At 36.9% G+C, this 24945-nt stretch overlaps 1 protein-coding gene across 3 annotated transcripts in view; it reads left to right on the forward strand.

Moving 5' to 3' along the window:
* Window positions 1-24945, forward strand: part of MAN1A2 (mannosidase alpha class 1A member 2) — a 128919-nt gene that overhangs the window by 77145 nt on the left and 26829 nt on the right. For all 3 annotated transcript variants that reach the window (XM_037038927.1, XM_037038928.1, XM_037038929.1), the window contains exons 8-10: window positions 1580-1673; window positions 18676-18791; window positions 21467-21683. In XM_037038927.1, the coding sequence (XP_036894822.1) occupies window positions 1580-1673; window positions 18676-18791; window positions 21467-21683 (427 nt within the window). The remainder of the gene's footprint in view (window positions 1-1579; window positions 1674-18675; window positions 18792-21466; window positions 21684-24945) is intronic.

The raw sequence follows: 24945 nt of genomic DNA on the forward strand, positions 1-24945 counted from the left end.
AATAAATAAAATCTTTTTTTAAAAAAAGAATCCTTTAAGATTTACCTAAAGACTTGACTAATGCTTAGAAAATGATGGCCTTGCCCTGACTGATGTGTGCTCATTCCACAAAGCACAGTTGCCAGTTGGATTTCTGGTCAGGGCACATGCGTGGGTTGCAGGTTTGGTCTCTAGTCAGGGAATGTACTAGAGGCAACCAATTGATGTTTCTCTCTCAGATTGATGTTTCTCTCCTTTTTTCCCTCCTTTCCCAAACTCTCTTTAAAAATAAATAAAATCTAGCCTTGGCTTGGGTAGCTCAGTGGATTGAGCATGGGCCTGCGAACCATGCAATCGTGGTTTGCTTCCCAGTCAGGGTACATGCCTGGGTCGCAGGCCAGTTCCCGGCAGGGGACTCATGAGAGGCAACCATACATTGATATTCCTCCCCTTCTTTTCTTCCCTTCCCCTCTAAAAATAAATAAATAAAACCTTTAAATAAATAAATAAATAAATAAAATCTTTTTAAAAAAAGAAAGAAAACAATTGCTATTTCAGAAATATGTTTATCAGGACTCTGGGCTGCTTTTTTCTTTTTAAACTACCTAGAAAAAAATGTCCTTTCTTTTAGGACATATTTAAAATATTTACTGTTATTTGAGAAGTTTTAACCACTTGGAAGGCTTTAAAAAACTGATTGCCATCTCTGTTTAGCATTGTGCTGGAATTTCTAGCCAGCATGGGGTAAGGCAAGAAAAACAAAATGAACACAAGTTCAAGAATTGAATTGACTTGAAAAGGAAGAAGGAGCTCTGGCTGGTATGGCTCAGTGGATTTGTTGCTGGCCTGTGGACCGAAGGTTGCTGGTTGAATTCCCAGTCTATGGGAATTCATGCCTGGATTGCAGGTCTGGTCCCCAGTGGGGGGCACGTGAGAGGCAACCACACACTGATGTTTCTCTCCTTCTCTTTCTCCCTCCCTTACCCTCTCTAAAAATAAATAAATAAAATCTTTTTAAAAAAGATAAAGGAAGGAGAAAGTAATCCCAAATTACATGATTACCTAAAACATTAAGACAATCTATATTTAAATTATTACAAATAGGAGCTTAATATATTTTTTGACTATAGATATTAAAAATCAGTAGCATTTCTCTGCATTGGCTAGCCAGGCAAGAAAGTATCACTTTACAAAAACATACATTATGTGATAGGAACAAAAATGTAAGTTTCCTACAGATAAATCTACCAAAAGATAAATAAACTTCAAAACTATTGAATGCTACTGAAGAGGACCTTAATGGAGAGATGTGTCGTGTTCCTATATAGTTAAACAAGATAAGAATTTCAGTTGTCTCCAAACTGATTTTTAGCATCAGTTCATTGCCAATCAAAACTTTTTGCTTTATATTTTTATTGTTGCTTAATTTTTAAATATCTTATGTCATCATAAAAAATGAGACATTTTAAAAACAGGAGCTACTCTTGACCACCACACACACAGAAATGGCAGAGGAGGAGGTAGTAACGGTTCTGAGTGAGGGAAATACACAAAGTCAGTGTTGACAGTTATCTTTTGTTAATTGCATTATTTTCTTTAGGTCATGCACATTCGGAAACTGCTTCAGAAAATGGAACGTCCAAATGGTCTTTATCCAAATTATTTGAATCCAAGAACAGGTCGCTGGGGTCAGTGTAAGTATTTCTAGTACAATTGATGCTTCGTTAAAAGGTTATTTGTGTGAAACTTCTGCTTGACATAGTGAAAAGTGCATTACCTATAGCGTGATCAGCCCCCAGTTAGTGTCTAACCCTGTGTTTTACTAGTACAGTTATCTTTGGCAAGTTTCCAGTCTCTTGTAGCTTTAGTTTTCTACTTGTAAAATGGACACATTAACAACCTATCTAATAAGAGTATTTTATTTCTTGTATATGTAAGCGCTTTGTTAAAATGTGGTGGAGCATTTGCCAAGGGTTGTACCTGAAGCCCCTGTTGATAAAGCATATTTTCATGTAAATAAGGGATAGGTGTTTACCGAAGGAATGTGGGGAACAAGGGAGTATCGTGAACCAGAAACAGGGGCTGTGCCTCCTGAACAAGCTGTGTCCGGTCCTTCATCTTAAAGGAGGGCATCAGTGTCTGTTACTTACTGGGCTCTGCGCCAGGCTCTTGGATGAAACTGGAGATGGGGGAGAATATGTAGGGCTTCGTCGGAATTCAGGGAGCTCCCAGGCCAGCGGGGTAGGCAGGCAGGTACACTTAGAAGTGGCTGGAATATGATGTGGTAAATGCTATAGCTGCAGAAGGTACCAGCCGTTACCTGAGACTGTGGTGGAAGGGATTCCCTCTGTCTGTGCAGAAAGCACTTTGTCTGGCGAGGGGGTGATTTTCTTATTGCAGCTTCAGAATTGCTCTTTGAAGAAATTAACTTTTTAAAATAGTATTTATATGGAACTGACAGAATTCTGGTAAATTATGGGTTTATCAGTAGTATTTTCTCTTAAAAGTCTGGAAAACTAAACTAGTAAAGTTGTGACTTTGCCTCTAGTGTAACATGTTTGGATTATTTTTGAGACTGATAATAAAATGAAGTAGTAAAAAAGAAGTAGAAATAACAATCACCTGATTTTATGTGTGGGGATCTCCGTCGGATCTCCCAGTGGGAAATTATGCAGCCGTATGCTACCAAGAACAGGAAAACATTTGCCACGGAGTTGTCTTTTGGGCTCCCCTCGAGGAGATTGTCATCTACTTCATGAAAGGAAAACAGATTGGTCAATGCAAGTGTATCTGTCAAGGGTCTGGGAATAACCCTCAGTCTTGTGGCTGTGCATAGGTACTTCTCTTTTCCTTTCCCAAAATTCTTGAAATGTAATTCATTTTCTATGTCTAATTCCTAGACTGACTAAATGATACTTTATTTAAAAAAAACAAAACCCTGAGAGCAGTATTTCTAAAATGTAAAAATGTACTTTTCTTATTTTAAGTAAGGGTGACTGGTTTGGATGTGTACTCAGTAATTAGGGTGAATTTTTCCCGCTTAAGTGTTTTGTTAAGATTTGGGGATATTCTAACAGTGGTGGGGGAGGGATTATGTGCATTTTCTTCTTGTGCCAGTAAATGTTTTATGTAGTGTAACTATTTAACTGTAAACAAATGAAGTCATAAAAGTACTAAAAAAATGGTTGGTCGTAATCAGGAAAGCCTTTCCTAAAAATGGCACATAAAGCAGAGATCATAAAGAAGGGGTCAGAGTTCACTGTATTTAAATGTTACTCTCCTGCAGTTTATAACAGCAGTCAAGTAATGAGCCAAGCAGATATATTTGAATATATTTGGAAAACAAAGTTTTTATATTCTCTTTATATCAAGAACTTTTGTAAGAACATAAGGAAAAGATGATCAACACCAATAAAAAATAGTTTGGCAACAGTTCACAAATGACCAGTGGACACGTGCTCACATTTAACGTTGGAAGTGGTGTCACTGGTGTTAGAGGGACCTGGGGCCGAGGTAACGTGGCAGCGTTCTCTGTCTCTACAGCGGAATTCATAAAGACTGGCGTCTGTACCACGTTTGTGCCATCTCCACCGACCAGAGACCTTCGTGGCTCTCTTTTCCCACTTCACCAGCTCCCTCATAAAATCAGTGCAGCTTTGAAACAGAACACCCTGTTTTCTTCCCTTCAATATCATTGGCAGTATTTTTAAATTTATTAATTTTAATTTAAATTTCATTTTTCAGTCACAATTTACATTCAATATCACTTTGTATTGTTTTGTGTTTGTGTTAATTTATATTAGGTGTATGTATAGTGGTTAGACAGTCACATTCTTTACAAAGCGTTTCCCTCAATGTATCTAGTACCCACCTGCACCATGCTTAGTTTTACAGTATTATTGACTCTAATTCTCTATTCCGTACTTCACATCTCCATCACTACTCTTACAACCAGCAATTTGTGCTTCTTAATCCCTTTAGCTTTTTTACTCAGTCCCCCAGCACTCCTCCTCTCTGGTGACCTCCAGTCTGTTCTCTGTATTTATGTGTCTTTTAATTTTTGTTTGCTCATTTATTTTGTTCTTTAGATCCCACATATAAGTGAAATCATATGGTATTTGTCTTTCACTGGTTAATTTCACTGAACATAATCCCTAGGTCCATCCGTGCTGTCACCAATGATAAGATTCCATTCTTTTTATGGCTGGGTAGTATTCCATTGTGTAAATATGCTACAGCTTTCTACCCACTCAGCTATTGATGGGCACTTGGGTTGTTTCCACATCTTGGCTATTGTAAATAATGCTACAGTGGACTTAGTGGTGCATATATTCTTTCGAATTAGTGTTTCAGATTTTAGAATACACTGTTCTTTACATACTAAATTGGTAAAAGAAATGAACATGTCCCTGTATGCAGTGGTTCAAAAAGTGTGGAAATTTGTATGCCCTTTGAACCAGCAACTCCTTTCTAGGCATTTACTCCAAAGAAATTTGCAGAGCCACAAATATAGAAAGTTTATTTACCATACCTTCAGTGTTTTTATAATAGGGATATTTTGGAAACATTCTAAAGCAGTACTGTTTAGTAGAACTTTTTTTTTAAGAGAGAGAAGAGGGGGAGAGAAATGCATGTGAGTGAGAAACATCAATCAGCTGCCTCTCATCTGTGTCCCCACCAGTGACTAAACCTGCAACCGAGGCATGTGCCCTGACTGGGATTTGGACTGTGACCTTTCAGTTCATGGGATGATACTCCAACCAAGTGAGCCACACTGGCCAGGACAGTAGAACTTTTTATGACTAGGAAAATGTTACATAGGGTGCTAATACAGTAGTCAGTAGCTACGTATGTGTATTCAGCACTGGAAATGTTGTTAGTAGAGTTATGGAACTGATTTTAAATTTTATATACTTTTAATTAATTTTAATTTAAATAACTACTGTGACTATTGCCTATTGCACTGGACAGTGCAATTTTAAAACATCCTACTAAAGAGATTTGGTTAAATTAATTAGAGTCCCTGCAGATGTGATATATGGAGTTGGCCAAAAAGTTACTTAGTTTTATCTGTAAAATAAAAGTCGTTTTTCATTTTCACTAATAATTTTATTGACTTGGATATTTCGAATATGTTGGCTATCTCCTATGCGATATAATGTTGGTTGTTCTCAGTTAATGTCTCAGTTTGATCGCCAGCAACTTCAATTGGTCTGTCAGACTGTGGAGCATCGTCCAGTGAGGAATCTCCAGCACAAAACTTCACAAACCACTTTTGATGTGTTTGATCAGTCACAGCACCTTCTCTATACACTGCACAAATCCTTTTTTGAGTTTCAGTTGCATTTTTACCTTTCTTGAAATAATAAAGCACAATATGCCAAAAATGTTGCTTATTTTCTTCCATCTTCAGTATTAAAATGGCTGCACAAAAATTCACCAATTTTGATAAGTTTTTTTTAGTGCATGCTGCTATGACAGCTGTCACCATACAATCTAACAAAATTGTTTCGAACTTAGAGACAACTAAGCACTACTAGAGCCATTTTACAGAATAAAAACAAAGAAACTTTTCGGCCAACCCAATACCCTACAGTCTTTAAAGGCTATGTTGTGCAATACTTAGCATAGATTAATATGACATATGTAGAAAGATATTTAGAGAGAGAAAATAAACACTACAAAACTAGAAACCAAAGTGTTGTCTTTGTTTTTTTCTGAATGTTTTTTTTGTTTACCTTCAGTAACCTAAGTTTGATCATGAACATCTGTTACTTTTTTTTAAATATTTTATTAATTTTTAGACAGGGAAAGGGAGGGAGAGAGTTAGAGAAACATCAATGTGTGGTTGCCTCCTACGTGGCTCCCACTGGGGACCTGGCCTGCAACCCAGGCATGTGCTCTGACTGGGAATCAAACTGGTGACCCTTTGGTTCGCAGCCTGCACTCAATCCACTGAGCTACACCAGCCAGGGCCATCTGTTACTTTTGAAATAATATAAAAACATTTTTAAATAAAAAAGAGGATGCCATCTTCTACTCCCAAATCTTAGTGAAAAATATGTCACTCTTTGATAATTGTCAGCCTTTGAAATAGCCAGTGGTGTAGCATTGATAGCATTTTACTTATGAAAATATAACACTTCTTATTTAGCAAGTGGTGTTGTGAAAAATGGAGAGCCACTTGGCCCCTTATATCATATGCAAAGATTAACTTAAAATGCATCAGAGACCCTAAGTTTAAGATCCAAAATTAAACCTTTTGAAAGGAAACAGGGAAAAATCTTCAGGACCTTAGGTTTGTCAATGGTTTATTCAAAAGCAGAGGCAACAATAGAATTGGATTTCATGAAAATAAAAAATCTTGTACATAAAGGACTCAGGAGAATGAAAATCAGCCCACAGAATGAGAGAAAATATTTGCAAATCTAACAAGGGGCTTAATATCATTATATATAAAGAACTTTTACAACTCAACAACAGAACGGCACCTAATTTAAAAAAATGAGCAAAGGACTTGAGTCATTTTTTCAAAATGGAAATGGAAAAACACATGAAAAGGATGCTCAACATCATTAGTCACTAGGTAAATGCAAATCAAAAGCACAAAGAGATGCCACTTCACGCTAGTTTGCTAGGATGGCTGTGTTCAAAAAGGCAGAAAATAAGTCTTGGCAAGGACATGGAGAATTTGGAAGCTTCTACGTTGCTGGTGGAAATATAAAATGGTGCCACAGTGAAAACAGTTTGATGTGCATTCAAAAAGTTAATTAAACATTGAACTCTAATTGACAGAGCAGTTCAGCTCCTAGGTGTGTACCCAAAAGATATGAAAACAGGGACTCCAACAGATACTTATATGCTGATGTTCACAGCAACATTATTTACAATAGCCAAAAGGTAGAAAGACTCAAAGTGTCTAACAGACGCGTAGATAAACAAAACCAGTACATCCGTATAACGGGATATTATTCAGCCATAAAAAGGAGTGAAGTTCTAATATGTGGTACAACATAGATGAACCTTGAAAACATGATGGTAAATGAAAGCCAGTCACGGAAAGGACAAATACTGTATGATTCTACTTATATGAAATACCTAGAATAGTCAAATTCATGGAGACACAAAGTGGATTAAGGGGTTACACGGGACTTCGGTGAAGGGAATGGAGAGTTATTGCTATTTTAATAGGTACAGAGTTTCCATTTGAGGTGGTGAACAGTTTGGGAATAGTGGTGATGGTGGTACAACATTTATGTAGTGATTCGCACCACTAAATGGTACACTTAAAAAATGGTTAAAATGGCCACTTAACATGTTATGTGGTATATATTGCATCACAATAAAGGATTGTAATAAAAATAACCCTTTCGTTCTTCCTCGTTTTTCCCCACAAAATAAATTGAAATTACTTCTTCAGAATATATTCACTGTCAGCAGTATTAACTTGACAGTGCCGTGTGGAAAGCTGCTCCATGACTGGGTGGGCCAGGGGTCTTTCAGATCCCAGGGGAGTCGCCCTGATGTCCTTTAGCAGCTGCAGCCCTGAGTAGATTGTCCAGTGTGTTCTTTTTAATGTTCTGGTATACTTTGTATCAGCTTCTGACAAGTATGTCAAATTCCATTATCTTTGAGCAGTATACATCTGTCATATCCATAAATAGTCTGCAAAACAAACAGTGAATGGAACTGAAATTTAACAATTCAGCTCTGGCTAGCTGTATTGTAATCAGAGTAATGGTAATGTTTGGGACATGCACATAGCAATCACAGAATAATCGCTGGTAATTTTTTTCAGGAAAGTTCTTGGCAGCAGATTAAAAGAATATAGTAAGAAACCTAGATTGAAAGGCACATCATTAGTATTTTTCTTCTTCTTTTTTAATTAATTTTTTTTTACTTGTTTTTAAGTACATTGCTTAGCCTGGGCCATTTAATGACTGAAGTGAGGAAAATATAGGGAATTGGTCATTAGTGATTTATTAAATTTTATACTACTAAATTAAAAATAGTGGAAAAAACAAGAAGAGATATAATATTTGTGGCTTCCCCACTTAATAATTTAGATAAATTATTTAACTTCTCTATGCCTTTGTTTCTTCATCTGTTCTAATTGTACTCATTTCATAGGATGATCATTTGGGTCATACTTTTGAGATAATGTATTTGAAAATGTTTCATAAACTTTAACACGTGATACAAATATTTTTATTTTAGAATTTTCTATAAAATATTTCAGTACATAGATTCTGTTAGAAACCTGCCATTAACTTTGTGACATGCTGACATAGATTATATGAATCACTGATATTTAGTAGTACTTTATAATGTGTTTTCAGTTTCTGAATATCAAAAGGATGTTGGAGTGGCTTGGGTCATTGAATTTGACACTTGGCAGGCATGGTTCCTTCAGAGGTTACAGTAAGAAGTCAGACTACTGGGTGATAAATTCCATAGTTATCGTAGATATCAGACTTCTGCTGTGTATTCATTTATTAAGCATAGACTCTCTCCCACTGGAGCGACAGCCTGGAAAAGCTGGCGCGAACCTCTCAGCAGGACTGGGACTGCCTCCTGTAACCTAAGTGACATACAACTAAATCTAAACTCTGGTGGTAATTCACAGACCAAAAAACATTTCTCCTAAACCAGGATGCCCGAGACTTTTGCCTTTACCTGCTTTTCCCCCTATTTTACCTCCTATAATTCTGTTATATTTTTAAATCTTGGGTTTTTTTCTTGTTCATTTGTTCTTTTCTTAGATCTACAACATATCAAGATATATATGTATGTGGCCAAAGTACAGAATTTTTAAAAGCCCTGTATGTTATTTTAATGAATGTTATGTAAGCATGCTGTGCTCCAGAGTACCATTTGTGTCCTTTAATCGCTCCATGCATTCTCTCTAAGCTCCCGTGGCTCAGACCCGTTTTATGTACAGATAGCTCCCTAATGCATGCCCTCAGTCTAGCTGTCTCTCTGGATTTCTCATATCCGATTGCCTGTTTATCATATTCATTTAGATATCCAGCTGGGACCCTAAATTTAATATGCCCACAATTCAAACTCCTTTGGGAGTCTGGTCTCCATTTCTTTTTCCCTTAGTTAATTATGTTTTTAAGAGGCCTTCAGTTCTCTCCCACAGTTCAGTATCATCTCTTACCGATTCATCCTTCACAGTGCACTTCACATGATGTCGTTGTCTTACCCCACTTTAAAATTTATTTGATGTGTTGGGACTGAGACATGACTATTAAATTATAGAACATTATTTTGTTTGGCTTTGTGGTGTGAGCTAAAGCCACAATGTAGGGGATTGAGGAGCAAGCAGATGATGAGAAGGAAGTAGCTGTAAGTTCATACTCTTTTAAGAGAGAGGAGAGGAATGGAATTGGGTTTCCTTACAAAGCACATTTCTGTGTAGTCACCTGAGTAGTCTGAAATGCTTAATCTGGACAGTGAGCTATGAGATGGTTAAAAAGCTGTAGGTACAAAAATGTGTTTACAGAAGGTTAATAAAACTCCAAAAGGAAAAGTTTACTATCAAGATTTTTGTGCATTTTTCTGATAATCCACATTATTGAGGTATTAAAAGTCTTTTTTTAAAAAACTCTTTTCAGTGGGTAGTTCACATAAACAATTTAATGTATTACAATTATGAGCATCTTAGTACAGGGGGAATTAGGAAAGTGTTTAAAATGTATACATGGAAATTTTGTTAAAACTTGAAATAGTGAGTACTTCAGATATTTAATGCATTTATTCTGCAGACATTTTTTGTTGAACTTGTTTAGGTATTGTGCTAGATATTACTACTTATATTTTCCTAAACTGAGAGTGACTATGAAAATGGAGTCATTTTTTTAAAACATGGTCCAATTTATTAAAAAAATAAATATCTTAATAACAAGTTATTATAATTGTGAATACTTGAAAGTGGAAGTTCATCCATTCACTTAATAATTGCTTATTGAGCACACATTGCTGTGAGTAGGAATTGTGAGATCTATAAAAAGCGTAAGGCCGGGGTATTTCTTCCCTACTGTAATTTTTATTTTGTTTTCAAGTATGGCTATGTTTTTAAAATAATTGTTGCATCTTTTATCTTTGGTATGTGTTTCAGGGATGGAATAAGGTTTTGCATGACGTTAAAAGATCATCTCGATAAGATTAATTAATAAAACTATTAACAATATTTTTAAAAAAGGTTTTCTGTGTACAGCCAAAAATCATCTTGAATGACACAGTGGTTGCAAGTATGAAAGTTCAACACCAGAAAGAATTACAGGAGTAAACCAAGATTCCCTAGGCTTCCACATGCTTGGTTTTTATTCATGATCGTGTAATGGGAGCAGATTAGGAGACAGGGAATGATAAATTAAACATATGTAACAACTAATTACAGAGTTATTCGGAAAGAAGTGAACTTAAGAAAAGTTTATTAGGACTTCTGCCTCATGGTAGAAGATTGAACTACAACTTCACCCCTGTGGCCTAACTTCCTCCTTCCTGAGACTGCAATGAAATGAAATTACAGAAATGTAGAAAGGAATAAACCCATAATAGTAGAGAGATTTGGAGCCAAGTGGGAGATCATAATGGTCAAGATATTTCAACAGATTTTCAGAACATGTTGTGGCTGGGACCAGGTGAATAGATCTGAGAATGCCATAACCTAGAATATACCACCAGGGGACTGCAGAAAAGGTAACTGATGTAATTCCAGAGAGAGTCGGATTCACAAACACTAGGTACAAGTAATTGAATACACGAGTGAAATACATGAGAGCTTGGTTCAGGGTCGTTATAGGGAACGTGGGCTTTACTTGAAATTCTTTTCCGCCACTTTATTCTTGGCATCTCCTGGTAGGCAGTATTATGCAGCTCGTCCTTAAAAAATTGAATGATTTCCTTGAAGAACAGTGATACTTTTTCATATGGATGTTGGTACCCCAGAATAATGCCTCCTTTCATTCTAACCTTCAAGCAGATCCACAGTCACAGTACACACCTTGTTCCTGACTCTAAAGCCAAGCCCCCAGTTAGCTCACCTTTCCTCAACTTACCCTACACAGAAAGCATCCCGTCAGCATCCCACTCGAGAGAAAGACCTAGTGGTAATTAGGTCTGGTCAGTGAGGAAACCCACTCTAGCTGCCTAGAACTTTAGTGGTACACAGCTATATATAACAGCATTGTTGAACCTCACAGTGTTGAGGTATAAAAGCCAGACACAAGAGAATCAGTGACTCCATTTATTAAATATACCGATAGGCAAAGCAACAATAATGGTTGGGAGAGAGTATTAGATGATAACCATATAAAAAAATCAAAGTGAGCCCTGGCTGGTGTAGCTCAGTGGATTGAGCGCGGGCCTGCGAATCAAAGGATCGAGGTTCGATTCCCAGTCAGGGCACATGCCTGGGTTGCAGGCCAGTTCCCAGCAGGGGATGCATGAGAGGCAACCATACATTGATATTTCTCTCCCTTCCTCTCTCCTTCCCTTCCCCTCTAAAGATAAATAAGTAAGTAATCTTTTTAAAAATATTTTAGTCATTTATCTTTAGAGGGGAAGGGAAGGAGAGAGAAAGAGAAACATCAATGTATGGTTGCTTCTCGTGCATCCCCTGCTGGGAACTGGCCTGCAACCCAGACATGTGCCCTGACTGGGAATCGAACCGGCAACCCTTTGCTTCACAGGCCCGTGCTCAATCCACTGAGCTACACCAGCCAGGGCTAGTAAATAACCTTTTTAAAAAGAGTTTTTAACTTTCACCAAGATGGAGGAATAGGTGGAAACACTGTGCCTTCTCCCACAACCAAGTTTGAATACAATAAAGGTTTGGAGAACAAAGACACAGCCAAAGAACAGAAAATTGAATTATACGGAAGTCCGACAACAACTAACCATTCAACCGGGATGGTAAGAGGGGCGGAGCCAGCAGCAGAGCAGGGTCAGGCAGGACAGATCCCCCGACCTAAGCGCACAAGTGGCCTGGCCCCAGTCAGGGTGTGGGGCAGACTGACCATAGTCACACATTCTCGCACAGTGAGACGGACCACGCGGGCCCTGGTGACGGTGGCAGCTGCGGTACCTGTGGGGGCCACGTGGGAGGCGCAGATGGGATGCCATTGCTCCTTGTTGACCCCGCTCCCACATACAGCGTCACAACCCAGCGACTTAGTTGCCCTGCTCTGGTGAACACCTAGGGCTCCGATCCTCCTACCTAACAGGCACGAACAGCCCAAAAGATGGCGCAAGAAGAACTCAAAGTCCCAGAGCTGATAACTCTAAGCGACCGAGAAATTGCCAGCCTCTCAGAAGCACAGTTCAAAACACTGTTTATCAGGATGCTCACAGAACTGGTTGATTATAGTCACAAATTAGAGGAACATATGAAGGCTAAACTAATTGAAATGAAGGGAGATGTCCAGGAAACCAATAGCGATGGAAAGGAAACTGGGATCCAAATCAATGGAATGGACCAGAAGGAAGAACAAAACATCCAACCAGAAAGGAATGAAGAAATGAGAATTCAAAAAAATGAGGAGAGGCTTAGGAACCTCCAGGACATCTTTAAACGTTCCAACATCCAGATTATAGGGGTACCAGAAAGGGGAAAGAAGCAGCCACGAGTGGAAAACTTATTTGAACAAATAATAAAGGAGAACTTCCCCAGTCTGGCAAAGGAAATAGACTTCCAGGAAATCCAGGAAGCTCAGAGAGTCCCAAAGAAGTTGGACCCAAGAAGGAACACACCAAGGCACATCATAATTACATTAGCCAAGACTAAAATGAAGGAGAGAATCCTAGAAGCAGCAAGGGATAAGGGGACAGTCACCTACAAAGGAGTACCCATCAGACTGTCAGCGGATTTCTCAAAAGAGACCTTACAGGCAAGAAGGGGCTGGAAAGAAGTATTCCAAGTCATGAAATCCAAAGACCTACAGCCAAGATTGCTTTATCCAGCAAAACTTTCATTTAGAATGGAAGGACAGATAAAGTGCTTCTCAGATAAGGTCAAGTTCAAGGAGTTCATCATCACCAAGCCCTTATTATATGAAATGCTAAAGGGACTTATATAAGAAAAAGAAGATGAAAAATATGAACAGTGAAAGGACAGCAAACTCACGGTTATTAACAACCACACCTAAAACAAAAGCAAACCTAGAGGACAGCTAGATCAGGAGTGGAACCATAGAAATGAACACATGGAGGGTTAGCAGCAGGGGAGTGGGAGGAGGAGAAAGGGAGAAAAGGTACAGAAAATAGCATAGACAGTAGGTAGAAAATAGATAAGGGGGAGGGCAAGAATAGTGGGGGAAATATAGAATCTAAAGAACTTGAGACACGTGGTTATAAACTAAGGTGGGGGAGAATGGTGGGGGAGGGGTGTGCGGGTGGAGGGGAATGAAGGGAGGGGAATAGAACAACTGTAATGGTATAATCAATAAAATATATATTTTTTTTAAAAGTTTTTAAGCCCTGGCTGGTGTAGCTCAGTGGATTGAGCACAGGCCTGTGAAGCAAAGGGTTGCCAGTTCGATTCCCAGGCAGGGCACGTGCCTGGGTTGCAGGCCAGGTCCCCACTAGGGGACACATGAGGGGCAACCACACATTGATGTTTCTCTCCCATTCTTTCTCCTTTCCTTCTACTCTCTCTAAAAATAAATAAAATATTTAAAAAAACACCCACAAACACACAGTCCTGCTTGTTTCCCAACCCTTACTATATTAAAAAAAAGGAGTTTTTTTAAAAAAATCAAAGTAATTACCTAAAAAGTCAAGATTCTGGTTATCTCTAGGAGGTGGGAATTGTGATTGAGAAAGGGTGTGTGGAAGGCTTTTAGGGAACTGGCATTGTTCTGAGCAGAGAATATACAAATACTCTCTGTAACAAGCATAACACTTATGTATTACGTATTTTTCTGTATGAATATTAAATATCACAGCAAAAACATTTAAATTCAGAAAGGGGGTCCTGGAGGAAATTGAATCAGTTTTACAAATAAACATTTTTAATTCTCTCTTTCAGTCTAAGACCTTGAAAAAGATAATATGTTCCTAAAACAGGAATAGGATACTGTGAAAAAGAAGCAATTAGAGAACAAAAAAGAGCCCAGAGATTGAAGTATGATTGCTGACATTAAAGCTTCAGTGAAAGAACTAAAAGGTAGAATTGATTTTTTTTAAAAAGCTCCAGAATATAGAGAAAGATGACTAAGAGGCTAAATTTGAGAGAAAAGAATAGTAGAGTCAGCCCAAGAGGTGCAGTTTCCAACCAGTGTGAGAGCACTAGTGTGAGTGTCAGAAGGGAGGACCAAGTGATGCAGTGGGGAAAATGAAGCAGTGATGTAAGAGCATCTCCCCAGGGCTGAAGGATACTAATTTCAACTTTGAAAAGTGCTCAGCACCGTGAATGTAGAAAAAAAAATTAACCAATGCCAAAATGAAGGTTTAACTCAGGCCAGTTGAGTGTGAGGAAGAGAGAGTGAAAACACATTGAGCCTGTAAAATAACATCAGATTTCTCACCAGTGGTGTTACGATGTAGGAGAGCACCTTCAAGAAGCTCTGAGAGGGATGATTTCCAACCTTGAATATGATACCTATATACAATAAAAGTGAGAGGGGAGCATAATAAAGACATTTTCGGACAGCATGGTTACATTCCACATACTTTTTCTTGGGCAATTATATGAAAATAAGAATCAGTAAAACAGGTGTAAACCAAGACATAGACTTGAGGAAATAATGGGTCTAACTCAGGAAAGCAAGAAAAGTCTCAAGATGATAGCTTGTGCAGTGTGCTTAGGAAATAGGATTGGGAGGAAGGCCTCTAGGGGAATGAGGAGGTCAGGGGTGACTCAGTGTAAGTCTAAGCAACATGATTGAGAGGCTAGGAAACAATAAGAATGATTTTTTTTTAAAAAGGATGGGAGACAATAGGAAATCAACTAAAAAATCCAGGGAAAAAACTAAAAGCTATGCAAGAAAGTCTTGTTAACATATGAGGACAACTAAAATACCCCAGGATTTTAAACAGTTGATGAAGTCTAAGAAAAGACCAGGCAGCTGGTCAGATAGTGATAGCATCATTGCCTGATTGAGCCAGGCCATTTTGCCATAACCACAAAACTGAGGTAGCAGTATTGATGAGGGTATTTGGGCATAGTTGTTTTATTTTTAATTTAATTGTTGTTCAAGTACAGTTTTCTGTCTTTTACTCCCATCCCAGCCCACCCCCCCAGTCTCCCCACCTCCCTCCCATTTCCACCCCCCTTAATTGTTGTCCATGTGTCCTTTATACTAGTTCCTGTAAGTTGTTTTGATATAGCTGTTTTAAAATGGTTGCCCTCTAAATATAAAACCACTGCCCTTTTTTCATTACCAATTAATGTGCCCAGTAGGCACCCCTAATCCTTACTCTGTCCCAAATGCCTGTTAAGTATGAGGGACTTTTCTTGTCTATTCCATACTGTTTTAATGTTTTATAAGGATGTTATCTTTTATGATTTTTTATAATTATAAAATATTTAAGTCTGTTAGAATTAATTTAGCATCTAAATGTAATTTATCCTCTAACCACATCATCGTATATTACCATCATAAAATTCTTAAACGTAAGTATGGTATTGAACACTATTAGAAATCTAATTGTGGTGTGTGTGTGTGTGTGTGCGCGCGCGCACGCAGGTTGAGGCTTAGAATGAGGGATCACGTAACTCCGTCTTCTCTTCCTCTAAGTGTACCCGGTCACTTAATGTTAAAGATGCAGATGTCAGAATAAGCAGAGGCTCCTCCTTCTGAATAGAAAGGTTTCCTCCTTCTGATGGAAACCAGTGGAGAAGATTGATAAGGCAACAAATCACAATTGAAAGTAAATTGACATTTTATGTGATGGCCATTTATGTAAGTTTATATATGAACTTGGCAAAACTAATCTGTGGTGATGGAAGTCAGAAAAATGGTCATTTTGGGGGATTTAGGTTTTGATTGTGAGGGCCAAAAATGGAAAACTTTTGGGATGATGGAAATGCTATATATTTTTAGTCTTGTTTTGGGGTATATACATATATAAAGATTCATTTAAATGTATATTTATGGTTAAAGAAAAAAAGTTAAGAAATAAGAGAATTTGAGATGCAGGTTGTTTGAAGTACAAGTGAATTATTAGAGAATCAGCAGACATACTGAAAAAGTGAGGGCACTTTTTCTCTAGTTATTACTTTTATAACAAAAGATGACTTAATTGTATAAGTTACATGTATTCTGATAAAAAGATAAGTATATACAATAAAAATGCAAGAGCTCCTTTCTTAGAAGTAATGACTGTTGACAGTTGTCTTTCGAACCGTATCTGTGTGTGTATAATCACGTTCTTTAAACATACAAATTTTGAATGGTATCAAACTGTGTTGTTCTGAAGCTTGCTTTTTTTTCTACCCACTTAACAGCATTTAATCTGTATCCTCCAATATCAGGTTACAGACCCGCCTGATTCTCTTTAATGAATTCATGGTTGGCTAAATTATACATAATTTATTTGGCCACTTCCCTAGACATATGAGGTCTCTTATTATTTTACTAATGCAAATAGTGCTGTATTTAGATCCGCGTTTGTATATTTATGCAAGTATTAGTATAGGATAATTGAAGAACTAGAAAACCTGGGTTAAATTTTGATAGCTATTACGAAATTGCACTCCAATTCCAGCAACTATGAGCCATAACCTTATCAACATTGTGACCAATCTTTTTTCTTTAGGGATTTAAAAATAAAGTTAACATGTTTATTTCATTTTTTTAAGACATGGAAATAATGTGATTTTTTAAAATTTAAATCATTTTTTATTTTTTAATTATAGTTGATGTATTAGTTTCAGGTGTGCACCTCAGTGATTAGATATTATATAACCCACTAAGTGATCATCTGATGTTATCAGTCTTTTAAAATGTTTGCCAATTAGCCCTGGTCAGTGTGGCTCAGTTGGTTGGGTGTTGTTGGTTGGGTTTGATTCCTGGCAGGACACGTGCCTTGGTGGTGAATTTGGTCCCTGCTCATGGCATGTGTGAAAGGCAACTAATCGATGTTTCTCACATCAGTGTTTCTCTCCCTCTCTCCATCCAATTCCTCTCTCTAAAAGCAATGGGGAAAAAGTGTCCTTGGGTGAGGATTTAAAAAAACCTGTCTACTATATAGACAGAAATGGAATATCATTGTTTTAATTTGCTTTTCTCAGAACATTAGTGTAGTTGAGCTTCCTGTCTTAGGTTAATTATAAATTTTTATTTCTTTTTTTGTTAATTGTGTGTGTTTAACATGTCAGTTTTTCTTGGTTTTCAGAGCTCTTTGTTGTAGGACGTGAACCCTTGTTTCTATTATGCATGTTGCAGGTATCTTCTCCCAGTCTTTTTCTTGTCTTACAGATTCACTACGGCAGCTTGTATCTACCATATGACACAATAAATCTTTTTCTTTATGGAGTCTTCATTTTGTATTTTAAGAAGTTCATCTGCTTAGGAAGAGCAGACATTTTCTTATATTTCTTCTGGTATACTTACGTTTTTTTTTTTTTAAGATTTTATTTATTTATTTTTAGGGAGGGAGAAAGAGAGGGAGAGAAATATCAACGTGTACTTGCTTCTTGTGTGCCCCCTACTGGGGACCTGGCCCGCAACCCAGGCATGTGCCCTGACTGGGAATCGAACCGGCAACCCTTTGGTTTGCAGGCCAGCACTCAATCCACTGAGCCACACCAGCCAGGGCTTGTATACTTAAGTTTTGTGTTTACTTTTAAATCATTAATCTAACACAAATTAATTTTTGTAAGCTAAAGATATAAATATTAATAGGTATTTTCCCAAGAACAGATACACTGCTGTTCCCATAAACCACTGAATAGTCTATTCGTCCTTCACTAATTTGTAAGACCAGTGATTGAAGGGTTATCAGATATGTGATATTTTTCTCTTCATGCGGGGATGGCGTGAGTTTTGAAATAAAGTTCAAGGATGTAGGGCAGGATTTATGGAAAGTCAAGGGTAAAAGTGTTGCCTTGGGAGTTAATGTTGTTAAATTGGATAATGTTAAAAGTGTAGATGGTATCCCATCTATAAGAATATATCTAGGACTAACAAGTATGTACTAAGAGCTGTATAAATAGTAGTCAGGAGCTTTAATTCAGCAACTTACCATATTATGGAAGTAATAGTACAAAGGAATTCTTGAGCTTTTTTATTTGTAGTTTATTTTATAGTACTGAAATCACTATTCATCATTCTATAGAAAAATTAGCTCTTTTTGGTTAACATCAGATTTAAGTATATCTCATATTTAATCTTATAGTTTATATAGTTAAAACCATTAATATGTGAAAGGGAATTATTTTTGATTCTGGAAACGTTTAGATGTGTGACAATATGCAAACTAGTGATGGAAGAAAAGACGACTAAATATGTGAAATACTGTACCATATCCAGCAGGGAGAGATTTCTGGAAAATCGGGTACATGTGCAGAAGAGAGTACTGTGGGGTGTGCTCTGACTGGACCGAGTTTGGAGTGTGTTGTAACTGGAGCTGTCAGTGTGACTTTTCATTTTAACCCCGATTATTGTCATTGTAATTGAAAATCATGGCTTACTTGTCTTCTGTTTTCTCTTTTCTCCACCTCCCTTCTTCTCTTTTTGGTTACAGATCATACATCAGTTGGCGGGCTGGGAGACAGCTTTTATGAATACTTACTGAAAGCATGGTTGATGTCAGATAGAACAGACCATGAGGCGAGAAAGATGTATGATGATGCTATTGAGGTAATACGATCAAGGACATTCACCTGTTGAACATATCGAATATCCAGTGTATTTGATAGTGACAGATGAACACCTTATATGCATTTTATTATATGCATTTGTTGTAGAGTTTCTTAGTATTTTAAGGTAAAAGATTGTTTTCCTTTATTGTGGCATTTTAAAGAAATTGTTGAAGAAAGAATGTAGTGTAGCATATTTATGTATGAACATTTAATTAATTTTAGTTGTTGTCTACAGAGACAGGAAAAACTTCTGACTTTACGTGCATTTCCATTAACATTTTTTCTTTCAAATGACTCATTGAAACTCCCTGTTGAGAGCCTTTGGGTAGATAATAAGGGCAAAACACCTAGATAGTACTTACCAAGTACTTACCAAGTACTTACCAAGTACTATATACTTGGACTTGTACTATATACTATTTGTGACTTCCAAAATTCTTTATGAAGTCTTACATTTTGAAAGTTTTATTGTTGTTAAACTTTTACAATCTAAGGAAAGTCATTATCTAGAAAGAGCATAATATTCTTAGAATCATAGTATTAAATATAACACTCAGTCATTCCCACTAGGCTATGGTTGGTTTCCTTGAGGGCAGACTAATTGCTTATCAGTCTCTCGGCACCTGGTGCAATATCTGAAACAATGGGTGATTCTGAACAATGGATGTTCATTTGATAAATGAACAAATATATTTAATGTGTTAAATATATTCATTAATATTATAAACATATTTAAAATATAGTCTTATTTTTAATTATATCTGTATTTCATATTTAAATATAAATAATCATACTTTAATATTTTAAAATATAATATATTTAATATTCTACATCTTAGCTCCTTTTTATGATTATGCACAGTTACAGGTTTTATATTCTGACCAAGTTTATATTTAGTCATTAATTTTAAAATAATTAAGAAAAATATATATCTTTTTAAGGCTTCCTTTTGATTAAGGAAGTGATATCAATATTTGTGAAGATTTATTGAACACTTAATAGAAGGGCAATAATATTACTTTTAACTACAATTCAGCAGTTTGGTGTTTTATGTAAGTTAAACTCTCAGATATTTGCCATTTTTTAGAGAGAGGAGAGAGCCTTGCAAGAAATTTTCAGGGTCTATAAGTGAATTACTGGGAAAAAAGCCCTATCTTTACCTGCTTTTTACTTTAATCCAAGTAAATCCATATGAATGAACAAAAATAACAAAATGACAAAAATATCATACAATGGTGTAGGATCCGACTAGTCTCTCATTCTTTAGGCATTTATTGAGTGCTTCCCGTGAGGAGAGCACGCTAACGCTAGAGGCCACGAGGTCCACAGAGATAAGAAACGGTGCCCTGCGCGCAGGACACCCAGGCCTTCCTGTGTGCTGCAGAGTGCGCTGTGGTGAAAGGAAAATCACAGCAGTGAACGCCTACAATCCAGTGGTTCCTTAGTTTGCTCGTTCCTCATTTCCCTACCACGTAAAATACAGTTATTTACCATTTATTTATAAGATGGCATTAATTAAACATTTATTGAGTTCATATTACACTTACAGGCCCTGTGGCATATAAAATGATGGCAAAGGCATAGTCCTTATAGTTCTGTAAAACATTATTATAAAGAATATAGAATAAATTTTTCCAAAGCTGATTGTTACTGAGCTTGTCAGAGAACAGCCTGTCATAAAAATGTGGGTTGATTCTATTTCCTTTTTATTGTCAGAAAAGTATAGTCTCTAACCATATAATTTCCATCAAAGAGAACTGAATTCATGTAGTTTCTAAACTTTTCTGTAAAATCTGAACTATCTCTAGACGTAGAGAATCCGTAGACCCTGTCAGCAAAGTGTGAGAACATAGTCCAAAATAACAAAGCTCTTAAAAATCTCATTTTAAAATTAAATGTAATTGTTGGATTCTACTTTGTGTAATATTCAAGTTAAAACATAGTCAACAAAACAAATAAGCACAACATAACCAAAGACACTGACATTGAAAGCAGGCTGACAGTGACGAAAAGGAAATACTTTTGTTGCCATCCTCATGTCTCTTGAGTGAAGCTGACATCGCAGGCGGGGGCACTCTGCCTTTTGCACGGCCTGTCTGGAACACAGCGCGGCATCCAGGGCCTTCAGCTGCCAAGTGAGGGATTGAGGGGTTCAACTGGACCTTCGGCTGGTTTCATAAGCCTTAGTGACACACAAGGTATCTTACCTAATGGTTCCCTTTTAAAGTGCTTTGAGAGAAGGTATAATTACATGAAAAAAGGAGAAGCCATTTGAACTAATGAAAATTAAAATGATCTGATTAGCTTAGATACTCTTTCTATTCAGCTTTTGTTGTGTGGAATAGAAAAGAAATGGGCAGTCTTCAGGTTCTAACTTGTCATCATGATCTCAATTGATGGGTTATTATGAATTTTTTTAGGTCAAGAAGAAAAGTAATCTTTAAGCTAGTTTCCCCTTGTCCACCTTGTTTTGTTGTAGTAGTGATTTGTTCAAATTTATGCAGCTTGATTAGTCATTCAAAACTTAGTTATTGCAAATTAAGCCTTCCAACTTAGGAAAGTTACTGCTCTGTGGAATATCATATTACCAAGATTTTATTGTCAGGAAGATGCAGTAAATTTGAACACTAACGTTTCGCCTCTGAAATTTTGAATATCTATTCTTTCTTATAGGCTATAGAAAAACATCTTATTAAGAAGTCCCGTGGAGGCCTTACCTTTATTGGAGAATGGAAGAATGGGCACCTGGAAAAGAAGATGGGGCATTTGGCCTGCTTTGCAGGGGGAATGTTTGCACTTGGAGCAGACGGTTCCAGGGACAAAGCTGGTCATTACTTAGAGCTGGGGGCGGAAATTGCACACACATGTCATGAGTCATATGACAGAACTGGTGAGCATATTAATAATGCTAATCACTTAACCCAAAATAACCTACCAATTAGAAATGTGTTCAGGAATCAGAAGGAAAATATATAGGCATTTTTATTTCAAAATAGTTTCTTCTAATACAGTAAATTATTTTCTTAAGAACTTGAATTTTAATTCTGGAAATTTGTTCCTGCATTATTTTCATTTTATTATTTCTGAATTCTGCTACTGTTTCGTTAATAAAGGTTTTCAAGAACTTAAGAACAAAGAGGTAGGACATTTGGGCATATATGGGATAACAGTCTTTATTTTAATACAGCAAGAATCCATTTAGCATTCATTTCAGTTTTTACAAAACAGTTCCTTAAAAAGACACAAAATAGACTTAGGTTAATGCCTTGCCTATCCTCTTGTGAAAATAAGAAAATGTTAGTAGTTACATTGAATGTATAATTGGTGTCGAGGTAACTAGTAGTATCTAGATAACAACTAGTTACTGTAGTTTTTCTTAGTTGTTTCATCAATAATTTTTGAGTTGTTGGTGCCTTTATTTTATTTTTTTTTTAAGATTTTGTTTATTTAGAGGGGAAAGTAGGGAAAAAGAGAGGAAGAGAAACATCAATGTATGAAAGAAACATCAATCATTTGCCTCTTGCACACGACCCGTACAGGGACTAGGCCCGCAGTACAGGCGTGTGCCCCAACCAGGAACTGAACCAGCCACCTTTGGCTTTGTGGACAGTGCTCAACCAACTTAGCCACGCTGGCCAGGGCTGTCGGTACCTTTAACTATAAAGATCCCGCGGCCTTGTACTGGGCAGATATGTAGTATTTCTTGGCTTCAGTGACCTTACTTGGAAAATGAGATGAATCTTAATGGTGACAATAATGGTTCTGGGGGATGAAAATACATTTTTATGTAGAAAGCATATATATATATATATATATATACAATTATAGGTACGTATTATTAAAATCTTATGGAGAGAGAAGGCAATTAGGTTTTAAAAAGCCTGAAAACAGAGTTGAGAGAAACTTGACTAGACTGTCTTAAGGTTTTCTGTGGCTTTAAAAATATATGTTTCTATGTGAAATAATGGAGACTAAATTGCCTGAAAAACTAAAAACTAGTGATTTCTCTTTGTGATTTCAGGAGTTGAATGGTTGCATATATTAAATGACTGAACTTCCATTTTAGGGTTAATTTATCATTAGGTACCATGACACAAATACGATTGGCATAAAATTTATTCTGGTTCAAAATCTGTCAAGTTCTTTTTATATCATAAGGAATTGAATTTGTGGTAAAATTGACCCTTCATTTCACTCAGTAACTAAATCAGTGATTCCATTTCTTAACACAATATAACTAAGTCAGAGGACATTGAAGCAAATCTTATTTTAGGGCAGCGTAAGTGTTGGTGTGTGATACACGTAAAATCAGTGATCTGAGTTACAAATACAAGCTAAATTATGTTATCATGTTAATGATACAGAGTATTAAATATTTACTTTAAGATAGAGCTCAAATTAGTTAAGACTTTGAGAACAGAATGGATATCTAGTGTTTGTATTAAGACCCATGAGAAGACTTGCTGCTATGCAGATTTTGATCACACATCAAGTAATAGCTGTGAAATAGTAAGAGTGCGTAATACAGCAGACTTGTTAAAGATATGATACACCATAGTTACTGTGGTTAATCGTTCACTCCATTAAACATGGAGCACCTGTAACACGCCAAGCATTATGCTGGATGCTGATAGGTTAATGTGTGAATCAGATATATTTCTGCCTTTGAAAAATTCATAGAATGCCAGAGTTACGGAAGAATTCTCTGTACTTCTCATTTTCACATTTCATAAGGACATTGCTGAGGCTGACATGAAACACTCTGAATGTGGAAAGAACATGTGCACTGGGATTCAGAATTCCCTTGTTTACTATCTGTGAGCCTGAGGCAAATGATTTGAACGTCCTAAGCCTCAGTTGCTCCATCTGCAAAAAAACTGGAACAATAGTACCTACCCTGACTTCTTCATAATGTGAATACAAATGACTTTTTTAAACATGCTGTCTGTGGTTGCTGTCGTGCCTGTCCTGATGGTCATCTGCACATTGCAAGGGTGCTGCAAAAGATTGCTGTTGGATTGTGTGCCGTATTTCACATCTTTCACTGTTTTGTGCTTATCTTTTATCTCAACTGAGATGCTTTAATTAAAAAGTACGGTCCTAGTTTTGCTTATTTCCTACCAGTTCCTTATATCTTCTGCTGTGTTTTTTTTATAGCTGTGCTATGATTTTTGGCCACCTCGTTTAAAAATATCCATCTACTACTTTACCAGTTATTCCAGCTAAATTCATAGGACAATTGTTGCCCTTGAGTTTCACTTTCATTTGTTGTTGGTTAGAGTTAACATTAACTCAATGTGGTAATCTTCATATATTCCACCTTATCGATGAACATGGCCTGCTGCTTAATGTTTAGCTGTGTTTGTAGAAAACACTGCTGAGTCTGTTCATGAAACTGAACAGTAACTTCGTGGTAGTTTCATACTATTACAGCCCCAGGGGAAGCTAGATGGTACGTTGTTTCAGTTTATTCTGAGGTATAATGCAAAACTGGTGCCCAGACTTCCAAAATAGAGTACTTTCTTTTCCTAGGTTTCTGGAGTAAAATTTCTAAGCATCATTAAAATAGTGACTATTACAGAGTTTGATTTATTTCATACTGCAATTGGGCAAAGCCTTCCCTAGACTGTGTGCTACCGCATTTGGTGGTAGAGAATTTAATCTGTTTAGGGGCATATAACGTATCCAGTGGACAAGAGATCCACTGAACATGGAATACTGAATGCATTTTAAGAGTTCCCAGCCCTGGCCAGTATGGCTTAGTTGGTGGGAGCTTTGTCCCAAAGCTAGAAGGTTGTGAGTTCAATTTCTGGTCGGAGCATATTAACTTAGATTGTGGGTGTGATCCCAAGTCCCAGTGCCTATGAGAGGAGACTAGTCGATGCTTCTCTCTGTCATCGATGTTTCTCTCTCTCCCTTCCTCTCTCTGAAAAAAAGTGTCCTTGGGTAAGGATAAAAAAAAGTTATAGGAGTTTCCACAACTGTTTTTTCCTTAGAGGGAAGGATATAGGAAAATAGTTTAAATTTTTCCCTTCATATTAGCCCTTTCAAACTGTAGTCAAATTGCTTATCCCACAATATTCCTTGTGCTTTTTTCTGTTGTTTAATTTCTTTTGTTGACTGGAGTATACTTATTTTTCTCTCTATATGGG

The sequence above is a fragment of the Sturnira hondurensis genome, unplaced genomic scaffold (assembly GCF_014824575.4).
Source record: "Sturnira hondurensis isolate 20B ecotype Veracruz unplaced genomic scaffold, ASM1482457v3 Scaffold0024822, whole genome shotgun sequence".
Taxonomy (NCBI): Eukaryota; Metazoa; Chordata; class Mammalia; order Chiroptera; family Phyllostomidae; genus Sturnira; species Sturnira hondurensis.